This window comes from Bacillus rossius, chromosome 2, assembly GCF_032445375.1.
Source record: "Bacillus rossius redtenbacheri isolate Brsri chromosome 2, Brsri_v3, whole genome shotgun sequence".
In the NCBI taxonomy this organism is placed as follows: Eukaryota; Metazoa; Arthropoda; class Insecta; order Phasmatodea; family Bacillidae; genus Bacillus; species Bacillus rossius.
In genome coordinates, this window is record NC_086331.1 from 126519319 (window position 1) to 126539913 (window position 20595).

Here is a 20595-nt window from a genome sequence, read left to right on the forward strand (position 1 = left end):
ATGTATTCAAAGTTCCCACCCGTAGTGAAAACTTTGGTTCCACAATAAAAAAGTATAGTGTGAAAGTTTATTAAAATAAATAAAACTTAATAAATAATTTTAAGTTTATGTAACAAAGGTTATCACAGTAAATATTATAATACCCGGTGGCACATATACTCCTACAGTTGTCCTAGTTACTTTCAACTAGAAGAAACAGTACAATTATTAATTTACAGAATGTATTTAGCAGTCTGATAATACATAAACTATTGGGAAAAGTACATACAATATGACAATAATATTTCATCAAATTATTAATTAGAACTTTAGGAACTAAAAATGAAAAGCATTTTTGAAGTTCAAATGACTTGTAAACATCGTGTTCCAAAAGTTTAACTATGGCAAAAATCTATCCTTGTATGAACATGCTACAGTAAATTAATTCTGCAGTAACTAATGCAATAATATAAATATCACAAAGATGTTTAACACAGTGATTAAAACGATTTTTTTTTCCCTTAATCTCTCTTTCTTACTTTTGAAATGTAAAAGTACCTACTCTGTAATATTTAGTTTTTGTGGTTGTACAGTTTGTTTGTATGTGTGTGTGTGTGTATGTATGTGTGTGTGTGTCTATATATATATATATATATATATATATATATATATATATATATATATATATATATATATATATATATATATATATATATATATATATATATATATATATTAATTGACTTGTTCTATATCCCGGATTCCTTACCTCCAAATGGGATCTACAGAACAAAAATTGAATAAATAAAAAATAAAAAAATAAAAGTAAGGGTATGAAAAAATGTATTTTCAAATTTTTGTTTAACTTTGTTTTCATAATTTACCCGTTTTAATTTGTATTATATAATTCTAGGCCTTATGTGAGTATGTTTGTGGGTGTATTTTCTTCATTTCTTTCATAAAAGAGCAAAATAGGTATAATACTTGAATTTATTATTCATGAGAATGTAAAACTTTTGCTAGGAATTGTTATGGAATTTTTATTACAGATTTGTTTGGATATCCTGTAGCAGCTTTTCCATAAAATAAAAATTTCAGAAAATCAGATTTTTTGAGTTAAAAATATGTTAATTGATTGTCCTGGTTAAGCGTTGCGGTAATGTTGTTATGTCATTGCTTTTCTGTAAATTAATAATAAATTTCTGAAAATACTTTTTTTGAATACTTAAGGTGTTTCTCTATTTACCCTGTGAACTGTGTTTCTTAATTCCTACTGGTTTCTGAGAAATTACAATTTGTAGGTTACATTAGATAGCCTATGCAGTAGAGAAATGGCTGTCGCCTTGTTGTGCTTTAATTGTGTTGCTGATACTTTGGTTTTCCATATGTAATAACGTGTGTATTTAGCATTTGGCAATTGTAACGCAATGGAACGTAAATAATAACTTAAAAAAAAGTGATTCACCACAGTGCATCCAAACTCAAGCGACAACTCTTGTCAGTGCCTATGTGTTATGTACGATAGCATTTAACCTGACGTATAAAAGGAATTGTCATTATGTGTATGAAACTTAATAATTACTTTTTGTACGTCAAGTTACGTGTTATTGCACGTAACAAGTTGGCATTTTGTACCTCCATACTGGTAGTCAAATCAATGCTCCATCATTTTTGGCAAAAAATATGTTTTTCATGGGATTTTTAAGGTCCTCTAACTTGACTTGAAAATAAATTTCAAAGAAGAAATTTTTACAGCAGTATAATACACTTCTGTAAAAAGGGTTTATCTGTAAAAATTTAAGATTTTAAAACTGTTTTCCAACAAAGATATAGGCTGTCAAAATTTGGGATTTTTTTTAATTTTCTGTTTTTGAAAGCTAATAAATCTTAAACTGCAAGTCTCAAGTTTAAAATTTTTTTTTAATTACAGTGCATTATGGTAGCTACACATCTTCACAAAAGTAATATTCAGAAGAGATTTCTTTTGAGAATGATATGCCTTCAAAAATTGAAATTTGGTCATTTTTAAAGTCAAACTTTAAGGTTGATTTTTTTCTGTTTGGGATGCATTTTTTCTTACATGAGTAGTTGGGATAATAAATGCTATATCTTCCTAAATAAACTGGTTTCTGTTTCATAAACCTCGGGTTTACCATTTTTGAGTAACATAAGTTTACGTAAACCCTTACAAACGCGAAAATCAGTATGTTTTGTAAAACAAAAATGGCTGCAATCGGAATTCAGAAGAAGATAAAAATTTAAAATTAGTCTTTTTGAACTCTCCAATAATGTAGGAATCAACATACAAAAAATCATTTGTTTATTAAATGATCAAGCAACTTAATTTTTTTTTCTGGATCACTAGAAATGTAAGGTTCTGTAAATCTCAGCCTTCTGCTTTTGTGTTTATCCATTGTAAGTGTCTATAAAGTAACAGCCATTGTCTGGTTACACAGAAAATCTCATTTTTGTTGCAAATATTTAATTTATCGTCAGCTTAGAATGAAAACCTAGTATCTCAAAACTGTATATATTTTTTCTTTATTGAATTATTAGGTAGAAAATCTCATATCTCAACTTAGCTCAACAACATAAATAATCACCAAATAATTATATTTATTTGAAATGTACTAAATTGTACAAAATTTGTTTGAAAACAGTTTATTTTTCCTTCTGCTGCAAAGTTTCTCATTTTTGAGATACAAGGTTTTCATTTTAAGCCGATGTTATATTGGTGCCTTTTAATACTGATTTTACAAAGTAGTATTGGTGTGAATTGTGTTGACATTAATCAATTATTTTAATATTTCATCAAATTCATGGTGAATTATTTATTTCATGTTTGTATTATGCATATATATTATGTTTTGTGACAAACATGAAACCATTTGTAATGTCTGAGAAATATGATCTTTTTGTGTTTTCTGTTTATTTCTGTTTTTTTTTATTTTGTATTTTTTCTTGTGTAGTGGAAATTTTTCTCTGATTCTTGAGCGAAGCCTAGGTAATCATAGACCTAGTTATTCAATGATTTGGCTGGGTAAATGTAGACCTATGTTTTTCATGCAGTCGCCCACATATTTTAAGACAAATTGCCATTCTTATTAATAAATAATTTTTTATTCTTTAGTTATTTTATTGTGTGTAGGATTATCATCATAGGTATTTTAAGCAGTTTTATATGTATATTTTCTTATGTGTAATGATTTTCATTCTTTTTTTTTTTTGTTTATAGCTTGTAACCATTTTTGAGTTTTGTAGAATCCTTTCGCAATTGAAATAGAGCCTGTTTGTGGGATAAGCTACCATTATTAGTAGTCCTCAAAAATGCCATTTTCGGAATTTCTTGTTCCCTTGAAAAATCCCATACCTTCAACAATAATTACCATTTGCTGCTTTTCTGTTTTGCAGGGGCTAGCTATTTGTATAGCTTGAGATTTCTTTCATCTATACTGTGGTGAATATAGCCCAGTATAGTAAACAGTAAATACGAGTTTAGCTTTCTAGTGCATTGAACATTAATAAGTTATTAAAATAAATTAAAAACACAATTATTTAATTATATAATCTATTTCTCTGTCTGCAATGTTCTTCAAACACATCATGCACATTTATCTTTTACAAATCAATGTTTAACCTGTTTACTTCTCCCCATTTTTAAAAATTTAAATTAACCATTTTATAGTGACAGTGATTATACGTGTAGGTAGGTACCATGTCCCAAATTTTGTAATGATTGGTTAACTATCACGCTTAATTTTTTCATAAAGTTTGTGCTTCTAGACTATTGTGTTAAGATTGTTAGGGTGATAGTGCTGTAAGAAACAATGTTTGATGGCGATGCTAGTTGTCATTAAATAGTCCCTTAAATCTGGCAGGTAGGCAGTGGGCAAACAGATAAGAGCAGCACGTTACCTACCTTAAAGGTCACCCCATTTAATGCCATTATTTTTCTTCCACTATGGCCACATTAGTTTGAGGTTTTGTTACATGTTTTTAGAGTAGGCTGCAGTGTCGTTATCAGGAGGATATAAAAGCTGTGGGACTGGCTTAGGTACACTCTCTGCTCTCTGGACAGTGTCACCTAGAAAATGTGTCAGTGTTTAAATGTTTGTATGCAAACTGTGAACTACCACTTTTAACATTGTGTAAGACAGTGTTTTCAATGTATAAAAAATATTAAAATATGTGATTTTGTAACACTACCATACTTCCAAACTTTCCTGTCTGCCTAGCATCATTACAAAGATTCCTCAGAAATAGGCTAGTTTGTTTTTATCTAATGTCTCTCACAATGTAACCTTTTACACCTGTAAGTCCTGTGCAGTGGTTCAGATAGTACATAAACATATATTTTATAAATACAATTTTTGTGATGGCCACAGATAAGGAACACTAAAAATTCTTTAATATGGATCCACTTTATTAGTCAAGGGATTGATGTAGTTTTCATGTAAACTGCTGTGCAGATTTGTAGAGTTAAATTATACTCTTTATTAAATATAAATAAAAAAATTTTGATTCAAATGTTTGAGTTATATTTTGGTAAAATAATTTATTATTCACTATATTGTTTTTCTAGGATGATCCTGAATCACATGAAAAGTTTTTACTTATCACTACTGCCTATGAGACATTAAAGGATGATGAATTACGCAAGAAATATGATTTATACGGCAAAGCAGAACCATCTACCAAAAAACAAACCTATCATTCATGGAGTTACTATGAAGAAAATTTTGGTATCTATGATAATGATCCAGAAATTGTCAATCTTGATGCCTTTGAATTTGGTAAGGTTTAACAATGTTTACTAGATTATTTTTTTTTAATGTTTCTTTACGGAGGCAACAATATTGCTATTAAAATTTGGAAGGCTTTGTATGTATATAGCTAAAAGCATGTACAATAAAGGAACCTTTATTAATGAAAATTAAGGGAAACACTGAAGTTCATCATTTAACTTAAACTACCATATACACAGGCTTCTTTTATTAACTTTAAAATGAAATTTGTCCGCCGTATTTTGAAATCAGTCTCTGTAAAAAAAATATATATATATATATATATATATATATAAAATAAGAATGAATTTCATGCTTGTAATATTTATAAACTTTGTCAGTATTTTGTTATATTTAATGAATACACCATACTTATTGTCATTCGTGTAGGCTTAAGGCTTTTATATAAAGTATATTTCTTAAATCAGCACATAAAGGGTTTGAGAAAGTGTTGCTAGGTGTCATGCTCTTATCAGCGCCACACTCTAGCGTGTGTTGAGTCAGCAAACTTGTTAATAGGTTATATTAAAACTCGGCATCTTTCTTAATATTGTGTAATTTCCTCTTTCTATTACACACATTTCTCACACACTAGCCATATATCTTTTCTTACTTACTCTATTACAGTCGTACCAACATAACTTATTCAAACCAACACCAAAGTTACCTAATGATTTTATTGTTTCCAACAGCCCCCCTCAATAAACGTTATTAGGTAGACTTTGCGAAACAACTAAGTAAAAAATACAAGTGAACAGCTAATAAAAAACTTAACCAATAATTTGCATTATTCTAGCCCTATACTTCTTATACATTTCAAGAGTGTGATCTTATTCACTGCTTTAGTGAACATGTCAGCTATTTGATCCTGATATTTTACATATTTTACATATTTTACACTGATAAGACCCTCACTGATTTTTTCTCGGACAAAATGATGGCGAATGTCAATGTGTTTCAACCGTTTGTGATTCTCTGGGTTTTTTTGACACTCTTATTGCACCTTGATTGTCTTCGTATAGGATCACAGGTTCATTTTTTAACACTCCCAGATCCTGCAGTACCCCTCTGATCCAACACGCTTCAGCCGCTGCACCACTCAGAGCCATGTATTCCGCCTCGGTAGATGACAGGGCAACAGTTGACTGTTTCTTGGAGGTCCAGGTGATGGTATTACCTTGGAGTTGGAATACAAAACCTGATGTAGATTTTCTTTCTTCCACATCTCCTCCCCAGTCTGCATCAGCGTATCCACTCAGCTGAGCTGCGGGTTCTTGTCGTCAGTAGACGAGTGTCAAGTCCAAGGTCCCTTTTATATATCTCAAAACGCGTTTTAGGGCAACCCATAGTGCTTCACTTGCCCGGTTTTGATATCTACTCAGAATGCCAAGAGTAGCACTAAGATCTGGTCTTGTGCCTAGGGCGACATACAACAGGCTTCCAATAATCTGTCGACATTTTGTTTCCAGCTCTTTGTCTTCTTCAGTGTCCTGGAAGTTTATTTTACACAGTGGGTCCATTGGTGTGGACACGGGTCTACAGTCCGCCATTCCATATTTCACTAACAATGATTTCAAAAAATGAGTTTGATTCAATTTTAGAGTTCCAGACTTTAAATCTTGAGAGATACAAATTCCTAAGTAGTTTGACACCGGTCCTAGGTCTTTCATCTTGAAATTGTTCTTCAGACTTTCTTTCAATGCCTGAATTTGGTTCTCATCATTGCCTACTATTAGCAGGTCATCCACATACAGCAGGACATATAGCTTCGTTTTGTCTGTGTTCTTGACATACAAGCAGTAATCATGTTTTGATCTTTTCAATCCTTCCCTTTCTATAGCTTCATTGAACTTTTCGTTCCAGCATTTTGGTGATTTTTTAAGTCCATAGAGAGATTTTTTTAGTTTGTAAACTGTCTTTTCATCCCCCTCCATTCCATCTGGTTTTGCTATGAAAACTTCGTCATCTATATCACCATAAAGAAAAGCACTTTGAACATCCATTTGATATATTGGCATGCCCAGGTCATTTGCAGTCGCCAACAGAATTCTAAGCGTCGCCATCTTAGCCACTGGTGCATACACTTCACTTGCATCAAAAACACTGAGCTGCTCAAAACCTCTTGCAACTAGTCTCGCTTTGTACTGCACTGGTTCTCCTTTTTCATTTCGTTTAATCTTAAATACCCATTTGCTGCCTATGACGCAGGCATCTTTTGGAGGTATAACTTCTGACCAGGTGTCATTTTCCTTTATAGAGTTCAATTCAATATTGATAGCTTCTTTCCACTTTTGCCTTTCATTGCTCATCATTGCTTCTCCGTATGTTTGCGGCTCATCTGCACAAAGAAAACTTGTCTCATATTGGCTCAGATACCTTGGTTCCTTTAGTTTTGTTCTATCCCTCAAATTACATGTTCCCACCTTTTCACATATCTTTCCACAGTTATCTGTTTCAAAGCCTCTGAATTCCTCTTCATCTGCAGATTCATTATTTAAGGAACTATGTTCAATCGTACTGCTTCCCTCTACATTTTCCAGTTGTATGCCTTCCGCTTCATCCCTGTAGTGCTCTTCAGTTTGGATAGGTTTGGTAACTTCGATTCCCATTGTTGTTGTTACACCATCTGGCTTGAACACTACATTTCTTGATATTTCAATTTTTCCTCGGTTCGGTACATATACCCTGTAGGCCTTAGCATTTTCCTGATACCCTACGAATAGTCCTTTTGTGCTCTTAGGGTCCCATTTCTTTCTTTTCTCTTTAGGCACCTGCATGTAAGTCTCTGTTCCAAAGACTTCAAAATGTTTGATTTCAGGAACTGACTTGAACCATAGTTCATATGGGCTTTTTCCTTTAACAGAACTCGTGCCTGTCCGGTTGATGGTGTATACTGCAGTATTAACTGCTTCCGCCCATAAGGTTTTGTTCAGGTTTTTGGCTGCCAGCATAGTCCTGGCTGCCTCCACAACTGTTCTTATTTCTCTTTCAACTTTCCCATTTTGCTCTGGGCAGTAAGGTGCAGACTTCTGGTGCCGTATTCCCATTTCATCAGTGATATTCCGCATTTCTTGACTGCACAGTTCAGTGTCGTTTCCCGTTCTCAGAATTTTTACTGGATTTCCGGTGTCGTTCTTAGCTATACTTAGAAAGTTCTTAATCTTTTCTTTAGCTTCAGATTTGAACTTCAAGAAGTAAACAAATTTATACCTTGAAAAATCATCTTTTATCAATAGGAAATATCTTGAACCTCCAATTGATGCTGTTTCCATCGGGCCACAAATGTCTGCATGAACGATCTCACAAGTGTCCGTCGTTTTGTGTTCACTTGATGAAAAAGGCAGTCTCTGTTGTTTCCCCTTCATGCAAGCTTCACAAAAGAAGTCCTCAGTACCTTGCACTTCTATGTTGTGGCTCTTCAGAATATTTTTGACCTGCTCTGTATTTTGGTGCACCAACTTTTCGTGCCATATTTTAATGGAAGGCTTCTTCACAACACTCACCACAGCTGGGATTGGTTCACACCTAAACATCATCTTGTACAGCTTCCCCTCCAGAGTTCCAACAGCATACACTTTTCCAGATTTACTAAGTTCACATTTAGACTCTCTCCATTCAATTTGATAACCTCTTCTCAACACTGCACCAACAGAGAATAAATTGAATTTGATATCAGGAACATATAACACATCTTTTATCTCCGATATTTGCCAAGAATTACCATCATACACCTCTACTCTCACAGTCCCTACCTCGTTTGCTACAAGAGTTGACCCATCACCAATTACAATATGTTTTTCACTATCCAGCTTGCACATGTCATAAAAAAAATGTCTTTGAGCACACATGTGTTCAGATGCTCCACTGTCCACATACCAGCTTTTGTCATCCAGGCTTTCACTTACCATTGCAGCACTGATAAAAGCATTCAGATTGCCCCCCTTTAGTGTACGATGAGCAGGTTCAGAGCTATTTTCAGCTTTTAACCTCCATCTACAATCTTTACTGATATGTCCCATCTTTTCGCAGTAATAGCACATACGTCTCCCACCTGGATTATTAGTGTTCAATTTATTAGAATAGCAGTTTTTCTGAATGTGTCCTGCCTTCCCACACTTAAAACACTTTAATGGATTCGGCCTACCTTGATTTTTAGACAACAGGGCGTTATCCTGACTGCCCTTTCCAGAGATACGCTCCTCTTCAATCAACAGACGTGCACTTAACTCTGACAGTTTTTGGTCCTTTGTTGACACAGACTCCCAAGCCGACACAAAGTGTTTATATTCTTCCGGTAGTGATACTAAAATCTTCGTCATTAGCATTTGATCGGACAGCTTCTCCCCATGCTGCTTCAGCCGGACCACCAACTCTTGCAGTTTTGACAGGAAAGCCGCGACTCCTTCCCCTTCGTATTTTAAAGAAAAGAACTTGTGCTGAAGTTGATGCAAGCTTACTTCCGACTGCTGTTCGAAAATTGATAACAATTTATTCCACATCTCTTGTGCTGACTCGCAAGCCAAAATGTGCATCATTGGTCCTTCTTCTAATCTTGTGACAATTATTTCTTGAGCTTTGCTGTCTCGTGTCACCCATTCCTTTAATTTCTTCTTTTCCGTCTCGGTTTGTGAATCGTCATCCACCACAGTAGGTTTAAACTCCTCTCCAGACACCACACTATATAAACCTTTTGATTTTAACACGACCGTAATTTGAAATTTCCAAACACTCCAGTTTGATCCATTTGCCAATCTAATGTAGTTGTAGTTGGATTCCATAATGGATGCCCGCACTGCGTATTTTCTTCTTCTTTTCTCAACACATCACTATCGCAATAAAACTGTGATACTTATTCAATAACACCAGTGTACTTTCATACGGCCTGGGCCCATAACCTGTTAATAGGTTATATTAAAACTCGGCATCTTTCTTAATATTGTGTAATTTCCTCTTTCTATTACACACATTTCTCACACACTAGCCATATATCTTTTCTTACTTACTCTATTACAGTCGTACCAACATAACTTATTCGAACCAACACCAAAGTTACCTAATGATTTTATTGTTTCCAACAAAACTAAATATCCAGCGAGGCCAAGGCACGCCATCATATGACATTACAATACAGCGTTGCCAACTCTCAACTTGTGTTATGTTCTTGTGCACGTGTGTGACGAGACAGCAGAGTCGGCTTCGGATGGGACGGGAGCTGCTGGTTGTGGCTGTGGGAAAGGGCCGGAGTTACTTTGCCGAACAGTGTCGTTATGTTATGCACTCTGGCGAGAGGGGGTAAAGCGATTATTTCAAAAATTGCCATACATTTTAGAATATTTTATACACACGCCATAATTTTGACTACCACAGTTTCTTTTCGCGTGCACAATGTGTCTTATTCAACATCTAAAATCTCGCATGACCATATTTATATATAATTTTCTGGAACACAACAACCGTAGAGCTAATATGGAAATTAATTTATAAACATTTTTTGGGTCCTCTTTTTCGATCATATAGTGGAGGTCATAAGTTTTGTAATAATTAGCTGTTTTTGCAAATAATTTTTTTTTGTTGGTCCCTCTGAAGGGATACAACATATTTTTGCTTCCTGGGATTACTCTGCTTATGTAGTGCCTGAAATAGAAAGCCTGTAAAATATAAAGTTTTTCTCATTTAGAGTTAGGACTTTGAAGAATACTTTTTCTTTAATTAATTTGTTTACTGCTCTACCATAAGATTACTAATTTCCAATTCATTTTTAAATCTACTGCAACATGAACTACATAGCAGAATAGACAAAACAGTAATTTTTTCACTAAGACTTTCAGTTTGTGCAAACTTTCAATTTCTAATTCCTCTTGTTCATGTGCTGATTTTTTAAACATCACTGTCTGAGGTCTAATAAATTTTTTTTCAAGAATTGTTTTAACATTTAAAATTTTTGGTCTTGTGAATTGATGTACTTCAAGATTTTTTCTTTATTAGTCAATTTCCCACTAGCTCCAATGATTTATTTTAATATTCCAAAGATGATTAAGGATCTATATAACTACAGTAATTTTTACTGCACCCTTACGTTGAACTGTGCTGATCTTTGTCTCTCTCTCTCTCTCTCTCTCTCTCTCTTTTTTTTTTTTTTTTTTTTTTTTTAATATAAAGACCACTTGTTGCTGCTGTTACTATGGTGCGACGTTCGGAAAAAGTCTTTCTAGTTTTAAGTTTCATGGTTAATATACCCTAAAACCATCATCTACTCTGAAGTATCAGTAACTGTCTTATTATTGCAGAAATTACTTGCAAACAAATTCATTAAATAAAGAGATGGAAAATGTTGGTCACGTTTGTTAATGGACAAAATCAGACCAAGTGTTAGAAATGGGGATCTTTTTTAAAAACCAGAAAGATCACTTTAACTTCTTAACTCCTATAACATGAAAAATATTGCATTGGTTTAGAGTTATTATACCTCTTAAAAGTAGTACCAAAAAGGTTTTGTCAAAAAAATGTGAAGGGGGGGGGGGGTTGAGCCTGCTAGGAATTGAAAGAAAAGATAATTATAACTCCCTTAGTAGACACAGTATCAAATCCATTAAAGTTATTGTAAACATTCTAATTATCATATAGAAATGTTGTCTTAAGGAATCAATTTTTTTTATACAATGAATCTTAACATATAAAACATTTAGACTGCATGGAATATGCAAAAAAAATTTAATCAATCCTTTTGGAATATTCAAGAGCATAATGAGTGCTTTGTGTATAAGGTTTCATAAGCTTTTATAATGTGCTAGGGTACATTGTAATATGATGTTTCCAGAATGTTCTAAAACGTTATATGAAGCAGCATTTGTACGAGCTTTCCTTCAGTACATAAATCTACTTGTGCCTGTTGGATGAGCAGAAAGGTATTTTTAAACTTTCTTGTAGCTATGTTTCAGCCTTCTATCCAATCTTAATATCTTCCTGACTCAAAGAAAACACTGAGTTAGCATTCTTTAGCTTACCTAACTTAAAATGCCCTTATCCTCTTAAAGGATTACAGCATTTTACAGGAAACAATGTTATGTTTGTTGTTTTTCTTCATTTGCCATTATTACGCTAAAAAAAAAATTACTACTAAAATTTCAAATTTTTGTAAATTGTTTACATAAACAAGTGATCTAACTTTTAATAAAATATAAACTTAAAGTAACTTGAAATTTCCTAGGCTAGATATAAAAAACTTAAGTTGACAAAAATATTTTCATGTACTATATGTGAAACATCTTTACTGTCACGTGACATATAAAGACCAGTATTTAAAACCAAGATTGGATAATCTTCATGTCGCTGTAACACATGGCGAACATGAACCAAAACCATAAGAGAACTGAGCTGAAATAATCTAACAACAATTGTTAAATGAGCAATTTGAAACTAGCTCGTACACCACATACATGCACAGACCTGTTTTCAAGTGCATTTATTTAAAACAGTTATTGATATGTAAGTTTGAATGTAGATGATTCACCTTTTTGGTCTGTGTTTGATCTATAATATAATACCTACCAATACATACATTTAAAAACAACTTCGGCACAATTTCTTGCCAATTCATGGTAAGACACTTAAAATGTGTACATAAAACAATATATTGATGAGACTTAAGTCAAATAAAAAACTGCAACTAAGTATTCATTATTCTTTTGTATTTTTTCATAGTCCACAAGAAAGTTATAAATAATATGAAAATTAAAAGTACAACTAAAGATTTGTTTTGTATTTAGACAAGTTTCATTGTTATCTTTTTAAGTACCATTCATTAATAAATAAAATAACTCTGGTATAAAACCAACTACTACTAAACCTATACTTTTTAACTTAAGCAGTGGTTAAAAGTTTTTGGATTGAGTGGTTTATTTTATTTCTGGTACCAACATATTTTCAATTAAAATTTTACTTTTGGTCACACACTTCTTCAATACTATATATACGGATCAAAAAAGCAATATACAATGAAAAGCCCAAAATCATTATACTTATATATTTCCTTTTGAGGTTTCTCTGTTGGCCGTTATCCACATCTATGTGGTATCAGCCATAGATTGCTTTTATTTACTTTAATTTGGAAAAATCATACACAAAACTTTCTAATTAATATTTTAGGTTAAGCCCAAACTAAAGATGTATGAAATAAATTCTATAATTTTCAAAAATACAAAATGAAGTAATTTAGATGAATTGCACTCCCTTTTGTGTTTTGCCTTGCTTTTCAGTGTTATGCTGTGTATCCACTTCCATTTTGGTGTTATACAGTGTTTGACTTCCATTTCGGTGTTGTGAAGTTTTTGACTTCCATTTTGGTGTTGTGCAGTTTTTGACTTCCAGTTCGGTGTTGTGCAGTGTTTGACTTCCATTTCGATGTTGTGCAGTGTTTGACTTCCATTTCGGTGTTTTGCAGTGTGACTTCGATTTCGGTGTTGTGCAGTGTTTGACTTCCATTTCGGTGTTGTGCAGTGTTTTACTTCCATTTCGGTGTTGTGCAGTGTTTGACTTCCATTTCGGTGGAATGCAGTGTTTGACTTCCATTTCAGTGTTTTGCAGTGTTTGACTTCCATTTCGGTGCTGTGCAGTGTTTGACTTCCATTTCGGTGCTGTGCAGTGTTTGACTTCCATTTCGGTGTTGTGCAGTGTTTGACTTCCATTTCGGTGGAATGCAGTGTTTGACTTCCATTTCAGTGTTTTGCAGTGTTTGACTTCCATTTCGGTGCTGTGCAGTGTTTGACTTCCATTTCGGTGCTGTGCAGTGTTTGACTTCCATTTCGGTGTTGTGCAGTGTTTGACTTCCATTTCGGTGTTATGCAGTGTTTCACTTCCATTTCGGTGGAATGCAGTGTTTGACTTCCATTTCGGTGTTGTGCAGTGTTTGACTTCCATTTTGGTGTTTGGCAGTGTATTGAGTTAAATTTTTCTGTTATTTCAGTTTTATTGCTATTCACTATATTATCTTCCTTCTAGCAATTGCATATGTCTATAAAAATGTTAAAAATATATACATGTAATTTTCTGTTTTAAAGCAATGCCAAATTCAGCTGTATTTACCATTTTAAGAAATTAATTTTAATAATATAGCAAAAAATCAGTTTTTTAATTTTTTGTGTAAATTAACTAAAAATTATTAGAAAAACAAATCCTTTATGTCCAAATTTTTTTTATTTTATTGATTAGTCATGTTTATGGTAAAGGCTTTAGTGATTAAAGGAAGCATTTCTTGGCCTATTTTCAATGACATTTATGCCTTCTCTACATGTCCTGCATATATACATACAGCATTGTACCCTCACTGCCTTCTGCCTTTTATCTCCATCAGTGTGATAACAGTAAGTAATTGTGACATCTTGGATAAGTTAAAAAAATATATATATATATTGTACTTTACATTTGGTACAAGTTTGTAACATTTGAATAGTGTACTATGGTGGGTTGAATTTTTCAATCCGGCCATGCCTCAGCAAGCGAAATAAAATTTTAAGACCAATTTTAGAAGTAACTTTGTTAAGCTTTTATGATGCTACGTTATGCATACATTTATAAAAATGTAAATGTAAGCCAGACTTGTGCAGATATTTTGTGAAAGTTTTTTCTACAGAACAGAGCGTAGCCAGCTCGGTAACGAGGTGGTTTGTCAATTTCTACTCGCCGTTGTGCTCACACTGCCATGACATGGCACCAGAGTGGAGGAAGTTGGCAATCCAAGCGGATGGAGCCATCAGGATTGGAGCTGTCAACTGTGCGGATGAGTGGCAACTATGTAACCAACAGGGTGTGAGATCATACCCATCACTCATCATGTACCCATCTGTAAGTTTTGTGTGATAATAATTAGTGTAGTCCTATAGGGTGTCTCACCCTTAGTTTGCAGTGTGCAATTTTAATGGTCTTTTACTTTTTCTTTCCAGTTTTTTTAATGTACACTGAAACATTGTATTTTGTAAAAAAAAAAAATTGAAATAACTATGTTGGAAAATGTAAAGGAAATTTTTTTTTATGTATCTTAACATATTATTTTGTAAAGAAAAATTTGGAATGAAAAATTTAGATGTCCATTTTTTTGTTGTATTTCAAGAGAATCATCTGAAATATTCAATTTTTACTAATAAGAAGACATAACTGAAAAATATAATATTGGTTTCTCCTTTTCTGAATTTTATTACTTTATTTTCACAAAAGCCGCTGCTCTCAAAAACTACAAATTTAATATTAAAGATAAAAAAAACCTCTTAAATCTACGTGAAACACTGTTCCTAAATTGTTACAATTTGATCATACTTCAAAATATGACAGGGTAACATATGGGTATAAAATACGTGGCAATATGCGGTGCAGTATGAGCAAACCTAGCTGCTTCGAGGGTGGGGAGTAGACCTAACCTAAAAGTTACCAAATCTTGGGAGGAAATGCTTTCTGTTTAAAATCTAATGACACAATGGTGTAAAATAACCAGCAGACTGCCAGGTATTTAATCAGCAGCGTTCTTTTTTATTTTCAACCTTATCTGTGCACATATTTTATTTTTACAAGCAAATTTTTTTTATCACTTAAAGAAAGCTAAAGGAAAAATTCACTGTGACCAGAAGTTGTACAAACCACACGCTTGTATGCGTTTTACACTTAATTTTTTATAAAGAATAAATAACTAAAGTGACATTATTTGTTGAAATATTATGTGATTCTATCCTGACCTTTATTTATTTATTCTTAAATATGTCAAGCGTAGACAGATTGCCTATAGTTTTTTTTTTTTAAATATGACTTACATTTTGATAAAATGAGTATTGAAGAGTTAAAAATAACAAGAAAAAAGGATCAATGTGACTTATTTGAATGAAACATACAATTCTGCATATTTATGCCACATAACTATTATTGTAGACAAGTTGTTTTGAAGTTAGTTCACAGGCCAACATAATTTTTTTATATACGTCCTATATTGCGTCTACATCTTTTCTGAACATATAGGATTGAGGAAAAACCTTAAATTTAATGAGAATATATTATTTGACTCGTTTAAAAGAATTGTTTCTATTATTAAATGAAAGTAGGACACATTTTCGGTTGTATGACGGGGTTAAATGAGCTTTATATGTACGATAGGCGGGTCATACTGATGACGCATCACACCTATGACGAGCAAATAAGAGAACCATGCTTGCCCTGCTAGAATAGTTGGGACCATTCTGCATGGTTTGGGAGCATTCGACATGGTTTGGGATTGCTCGGATGTGTACAAATAAGCCTTTAAAATGTTTGATAAAAATAAGTTTGGGTGTTTATTTAAGGTTCTCATTGCCAAAGGAACTTAAGTAACACATCAAAGAACTGGCACATAGGTACCTTTGGCACCTAATTTGTTTTGAAATATTTATCTTTATGTTCCTGCTAAACGATATTTGCTACCAAACACTATACGACAGATGTATTTTTGCTGCAACCTAGCTTTTAGCAATCGTGGGAGATACTGTCCAATAATCCAGCATTTGCTGTAATCCGGCATCTGCAGAGTCCAAAAGTGCCAGATTTTTGGAAGTCAAAATTGTGGATAGTTCGAAACTTTGATGGTACATTAACTTTTCTGATTAATCAATTTAAATAAAAAATGTGTATAGCTAGAATTTTATGTGAATGATATGATGTAAAATGATCAGAATGTACAGCAAAACATGCTGAATTTATGCAGAGGTTACTTACGTTCTTTTCAGAAGAGGAAGGAAGGAGACTTTACAGCTTCGAGACTTAATCTTTGTGACAAATAAAGGAATTCTCCAACAATTTATGTGTCCAAACACATCACCTCTTTGCCTATGCTACTCAGCTAACATCCAGGTAGCAAGTGGGGAATGTCATGTTAGCAGCTGTCCTAATGCCATTATTTATTTCTCTTAGTTTTTTGGGTGCCACAGAACCTTTCCTGGAGAATGGTAAAAAATTCCCCAATAATGAAACATGAATGGAGTGTGAATAGGATAAGACACAGAAAGATGAAGCGAGGTGGGGCAGTGGGGAGACTGGACTTTTATTCTTGAGGACCTGGGTTCAAATCCCATGTCAGCTATCCTGATTTTGATTTTCCATGGTTTTCCAAAATCACGTCTAGTAAATGCTGGGATGGCTTCATAACTATAAGTCTTGGTCTATTCATTTCTGTGTAGTGTGGTCGTTTATAATGATCTCGCTTGCGGTGAAATATAAACCTTAAAAAAAAAAAAAAAAAAAACATTGTTCTGACAATACATAAGGAACAGAGTTCTAAACAAAAATAAAATATTCCTTTAATTTGGTTATACTCTGTCATGTAGTGGTGGTTTGTAAACATTCTTGATCGTTAGACTGTTTCATATTAACTGAATGTGGCCATCAGATTGGCTTGACAAAGTTTCGGGAGTTGGACGGAAATAAGTTGAACATGTTTCTGTCAGTTCCCTGGTATCTTCAATCACTCATTTGTGCTGTGGTGCAAATGTAAGCTTTATTTTATGTTTCTGGGTATCTGTCTCTTTAAGTTTTGTTTTTAACATAAATGTAATGGTACTGTTTTTCAAGTATGAGCGCTACAATGTCAGTAAGCTTAGTTAGAAAAATTTTTATGCTTCTGAAGAGTTGCAGTGGTTATTGACATATTTTTTCTTGCTCATTATTTTTGGTTAGTTTAAAGTTATTTCTCAGTCCCTTCAGGTTCAAATTAAACAAGTGTTTCTGTTCTTGTAAACAAATGCATACAACCTAGTTTACATCAGCAGAATTTGAAAGTTCTGTTGGTGAATCATTAGCCAATGTTTGCCTTGTCTGCAGACGACAGGAATGTCTCAAATCACTCATTCCGCTCATATCTTTACTGGCTGTGCTGTTGCCTTCATCCAGCTCTCTCTTCTTCTCTATTCTCTTGATATGGTTATGTCAACCTATTTTTACTTCCTACAAAATCACTAGAAAAATTGGTGTTTAAGTGCACTTACGACGACAAAAAAGAGCATACAAAAAACATTAAATTTAGTTAGAAGATGAAATTTTGTCTAATTGTTACCCATATGTAACACCATACAAAAAATGTAAATTTGATGGACAGGAAAAATATGAGGCATTTAACCAAGTTGACTCAACCAAATGTTGGAATAGTTAAGAGGACAATGGCAGTGACAATCATTTACCTGTTGATAAAATTGAGCTTCATAATGTTTGAAGATGTTTTTTCAGCAAACCACGAAATGAGTTTGCTACATTTAGCTCCGAAAGAAGACAATCTTAAGGCTAGTCTGAAGACCATTTTTCCAGTTTTTTTTTTAGTTATAGTGGTATTTTGTTTGATATGATACATGTACCCATCATCCCAGGTAGATTAGAGCAACATTGTTTGAGTGGACACATAACTTGTCCTCCACCAAGGCAATTTGGGTTCAATTCTCAGTAGGGTTTAACCTTAATTTTTCCAATGTAGGAAATGTGGTAAATGTTTCTGTGTGCGGGTGGGTTTTGTCTGAGTATACCAGTTTCCCCCACCCATTCGTTTTGTCAGTGCTTCATCACCTTTTCATCTTTTATAATGACATCAGTGTCGATTAGACATTAAGCTCTGTCCATTGTGGGCAGATTGGTCTTTTAAATTTATGATGTTTGTGTTTTCTCATTTAAATTATTTATAATCTGTACTACTGTTCTAACTGATGGCAAAAAATGTTTCAGAGAATAAAGTACACTGGAAATCACAGGTTTGAGGAAATGCTTGATTTTGTTTTGGGACACATACAAGCCAAGGTATCTGAAATAGATACAGATATTTGGAAGAAAATAAACCAACAACAGAAAGCCAATAATCAACATTCGTGGTTAATTTTCCTCTGTAAGAGCCAACTGGACTGCAAAGATGACCATCACATTTTAGTAGCAGCAATGTTGGTAAGTTAGAAAATGTTAAAATAGTTTAACTTGCCTCTCACCAAGGCAATCAAGGCAATCCCGGTGCAGTTACATCCGGATTTTTCGTAAGTGGGAAATGTGGCGGATGTTTCCTCCATCAATTCATTCCATCAACACTGCATTTTCATCTCATCACCCCTCATTGTCTCTTATGATCTTGATTTTCATGAGATGTTAAGCTATAGTTAATTAATTTATGTAGAATATTGGGCAATTGCATCACACATTTGGTTCTTCAATAAATTCTTGTTAATTCTTCTATTTAGATTATTAAACATATTATTCAATGTATGTTATAGAAGTAGGCTTTAACCCTTCAGAGCTGTCCAACAACGTATTTTGAGTTAATATATTTTTGACACTATGTATGTATATTACCAGTGAAAATTAAAACTAACTTAACATATTTTAAAATCATAATTTTAGATACAGTTTAAATTTTTTATTAGAAAACATAGTTAAATGTCATAAACATATACAAAATTCTTTTGGATGTTTTGAGAAAAACTGTCAGTAGGGTGTGTTTATTTTTTACTCTCAGATCCAGCTCAGAGAATAGTTTCCACATACATTTACAACATGCTCCAAGCACACACAAGTCATTACAACGTGCACAAGAATACTTTTTTTTTAGTCTTTTCCGTGGCAAAGTACAAAACATCCTCTTTTTGTTCCCTTTGGTTGGACAATTTATCTTGATTCCCTTCACTTTTTGTGCCCAGATATTTTCAGAAATTTTTTTTCTCAATGTTCTGGGCAAGTTGCTGATACTTGCCTGAGAATGAAGGTGCTCACCTACAAACCCAAACACTAGCGCTCTGAAGAAAATACTTATCTTGCCATCACAATTGTTGTTTCTAATGTGAATTATGTTGTTGTTTATTCTAGCGATCTTTAACAAATTGAAAAATATTGTCATGGGCCACCTTCAAGAATTTTTGCTGCAATTATACATAGCACACATTTGTCCACAACGTCTACACCTCCTTTTGTAGAGTTGTAAAATGTAACATCTGGTATCTTAAAATTTCCGGTATCTGTTGCTGCATCGTGATGCATTGTTGAGATCAGTTGCACATTCTTGTTTTTTTATTGGAGCTTAGGAAACAAGGGTGCAGTCTCCAAAAAGACTTCAATAATCTCCTATTTGTTTAGTGTTGAGGAATTATGCTGGTATTTCCTGCTTATTCTTCCTAATTGTACCAACTGTGGTGATTTTTTTGTCCAGTAAATGTTCTGCTAAACCAGCACTGATGAACCATTCATCCATAGTTATGTTATGACCAGTTCCTGCAATAGATTCACTCAGTCCAAAACAATAGCACTTGGACTGTTGCTGCAAGCATAGGGGCCATCCGGCTGTTTCCCTACATGAACGTCTAGATTACAAGTTTAAAACATGCAAGCATCAACCAAGGCACATATATTAATACATACTTTGCCGGTTTTTTGGGCGTGTACTGCTTAAGACTACATCACCCCCGGAATAACTTAACTTCTCGTCAGTTGTAAGATATTCAGTCATGGTGTATGCTTTCTGGCAGTTACCAAGAAATTTTTCAATTCTGTGTGAATTGGTGCCAGCTTATCTAATCTCTTCCTTTTTTTTCTCTAGTTTCTTTGTCATCAAAACGTTAACGACACAGAAGAAAACTAAACCTGCCCTGTGACATTATTAACTGGACAAGTTCAACTCACATACCTGTTGCTGTGGACCATAACTCATCTGTGTGTACTCTTATTGCAGTGATAGATTTCTGCCAGATAAAGCAAACCAAACGTTGCTTTCAGTTCAGGAACTGATGTTTCTTTTGCAACCCTTTCTCTGGATAAATAATCTTTTATAGTGTGACGAAGCATACTGGGTAAATAAATTAGAGCG

The 20595-nt window shown here is 33.6% G+C and overlaps 1 protein-coding gene across 1 annotated transcript in view; it reads left to right on the forward strand.

The window, feature by feature from the left end:
• Positions 1–20595, forward strand: part of LOC134529790 (dnaJ homolog subfamily C member 10-like) — a 35156-nt gene that overhangs the window by 648 nt on the left and 13913 nt on the right. Inside the window, exons 2-4 of the mRNA XM_063364237.1 lie at positions 4562–4772; positions 14392–14603; positions 18480–18692. Of these exons, the coding sequence (XP_063220307.1) occupies positions 4562–4772; positions 14392–14603; positions 18480–18692 (636 nt within the window). The remainder of the gene's footprint in view (positions 1–4561; positions 4773–14391; positions 14604–18479; positions 18693–20595) is intronic.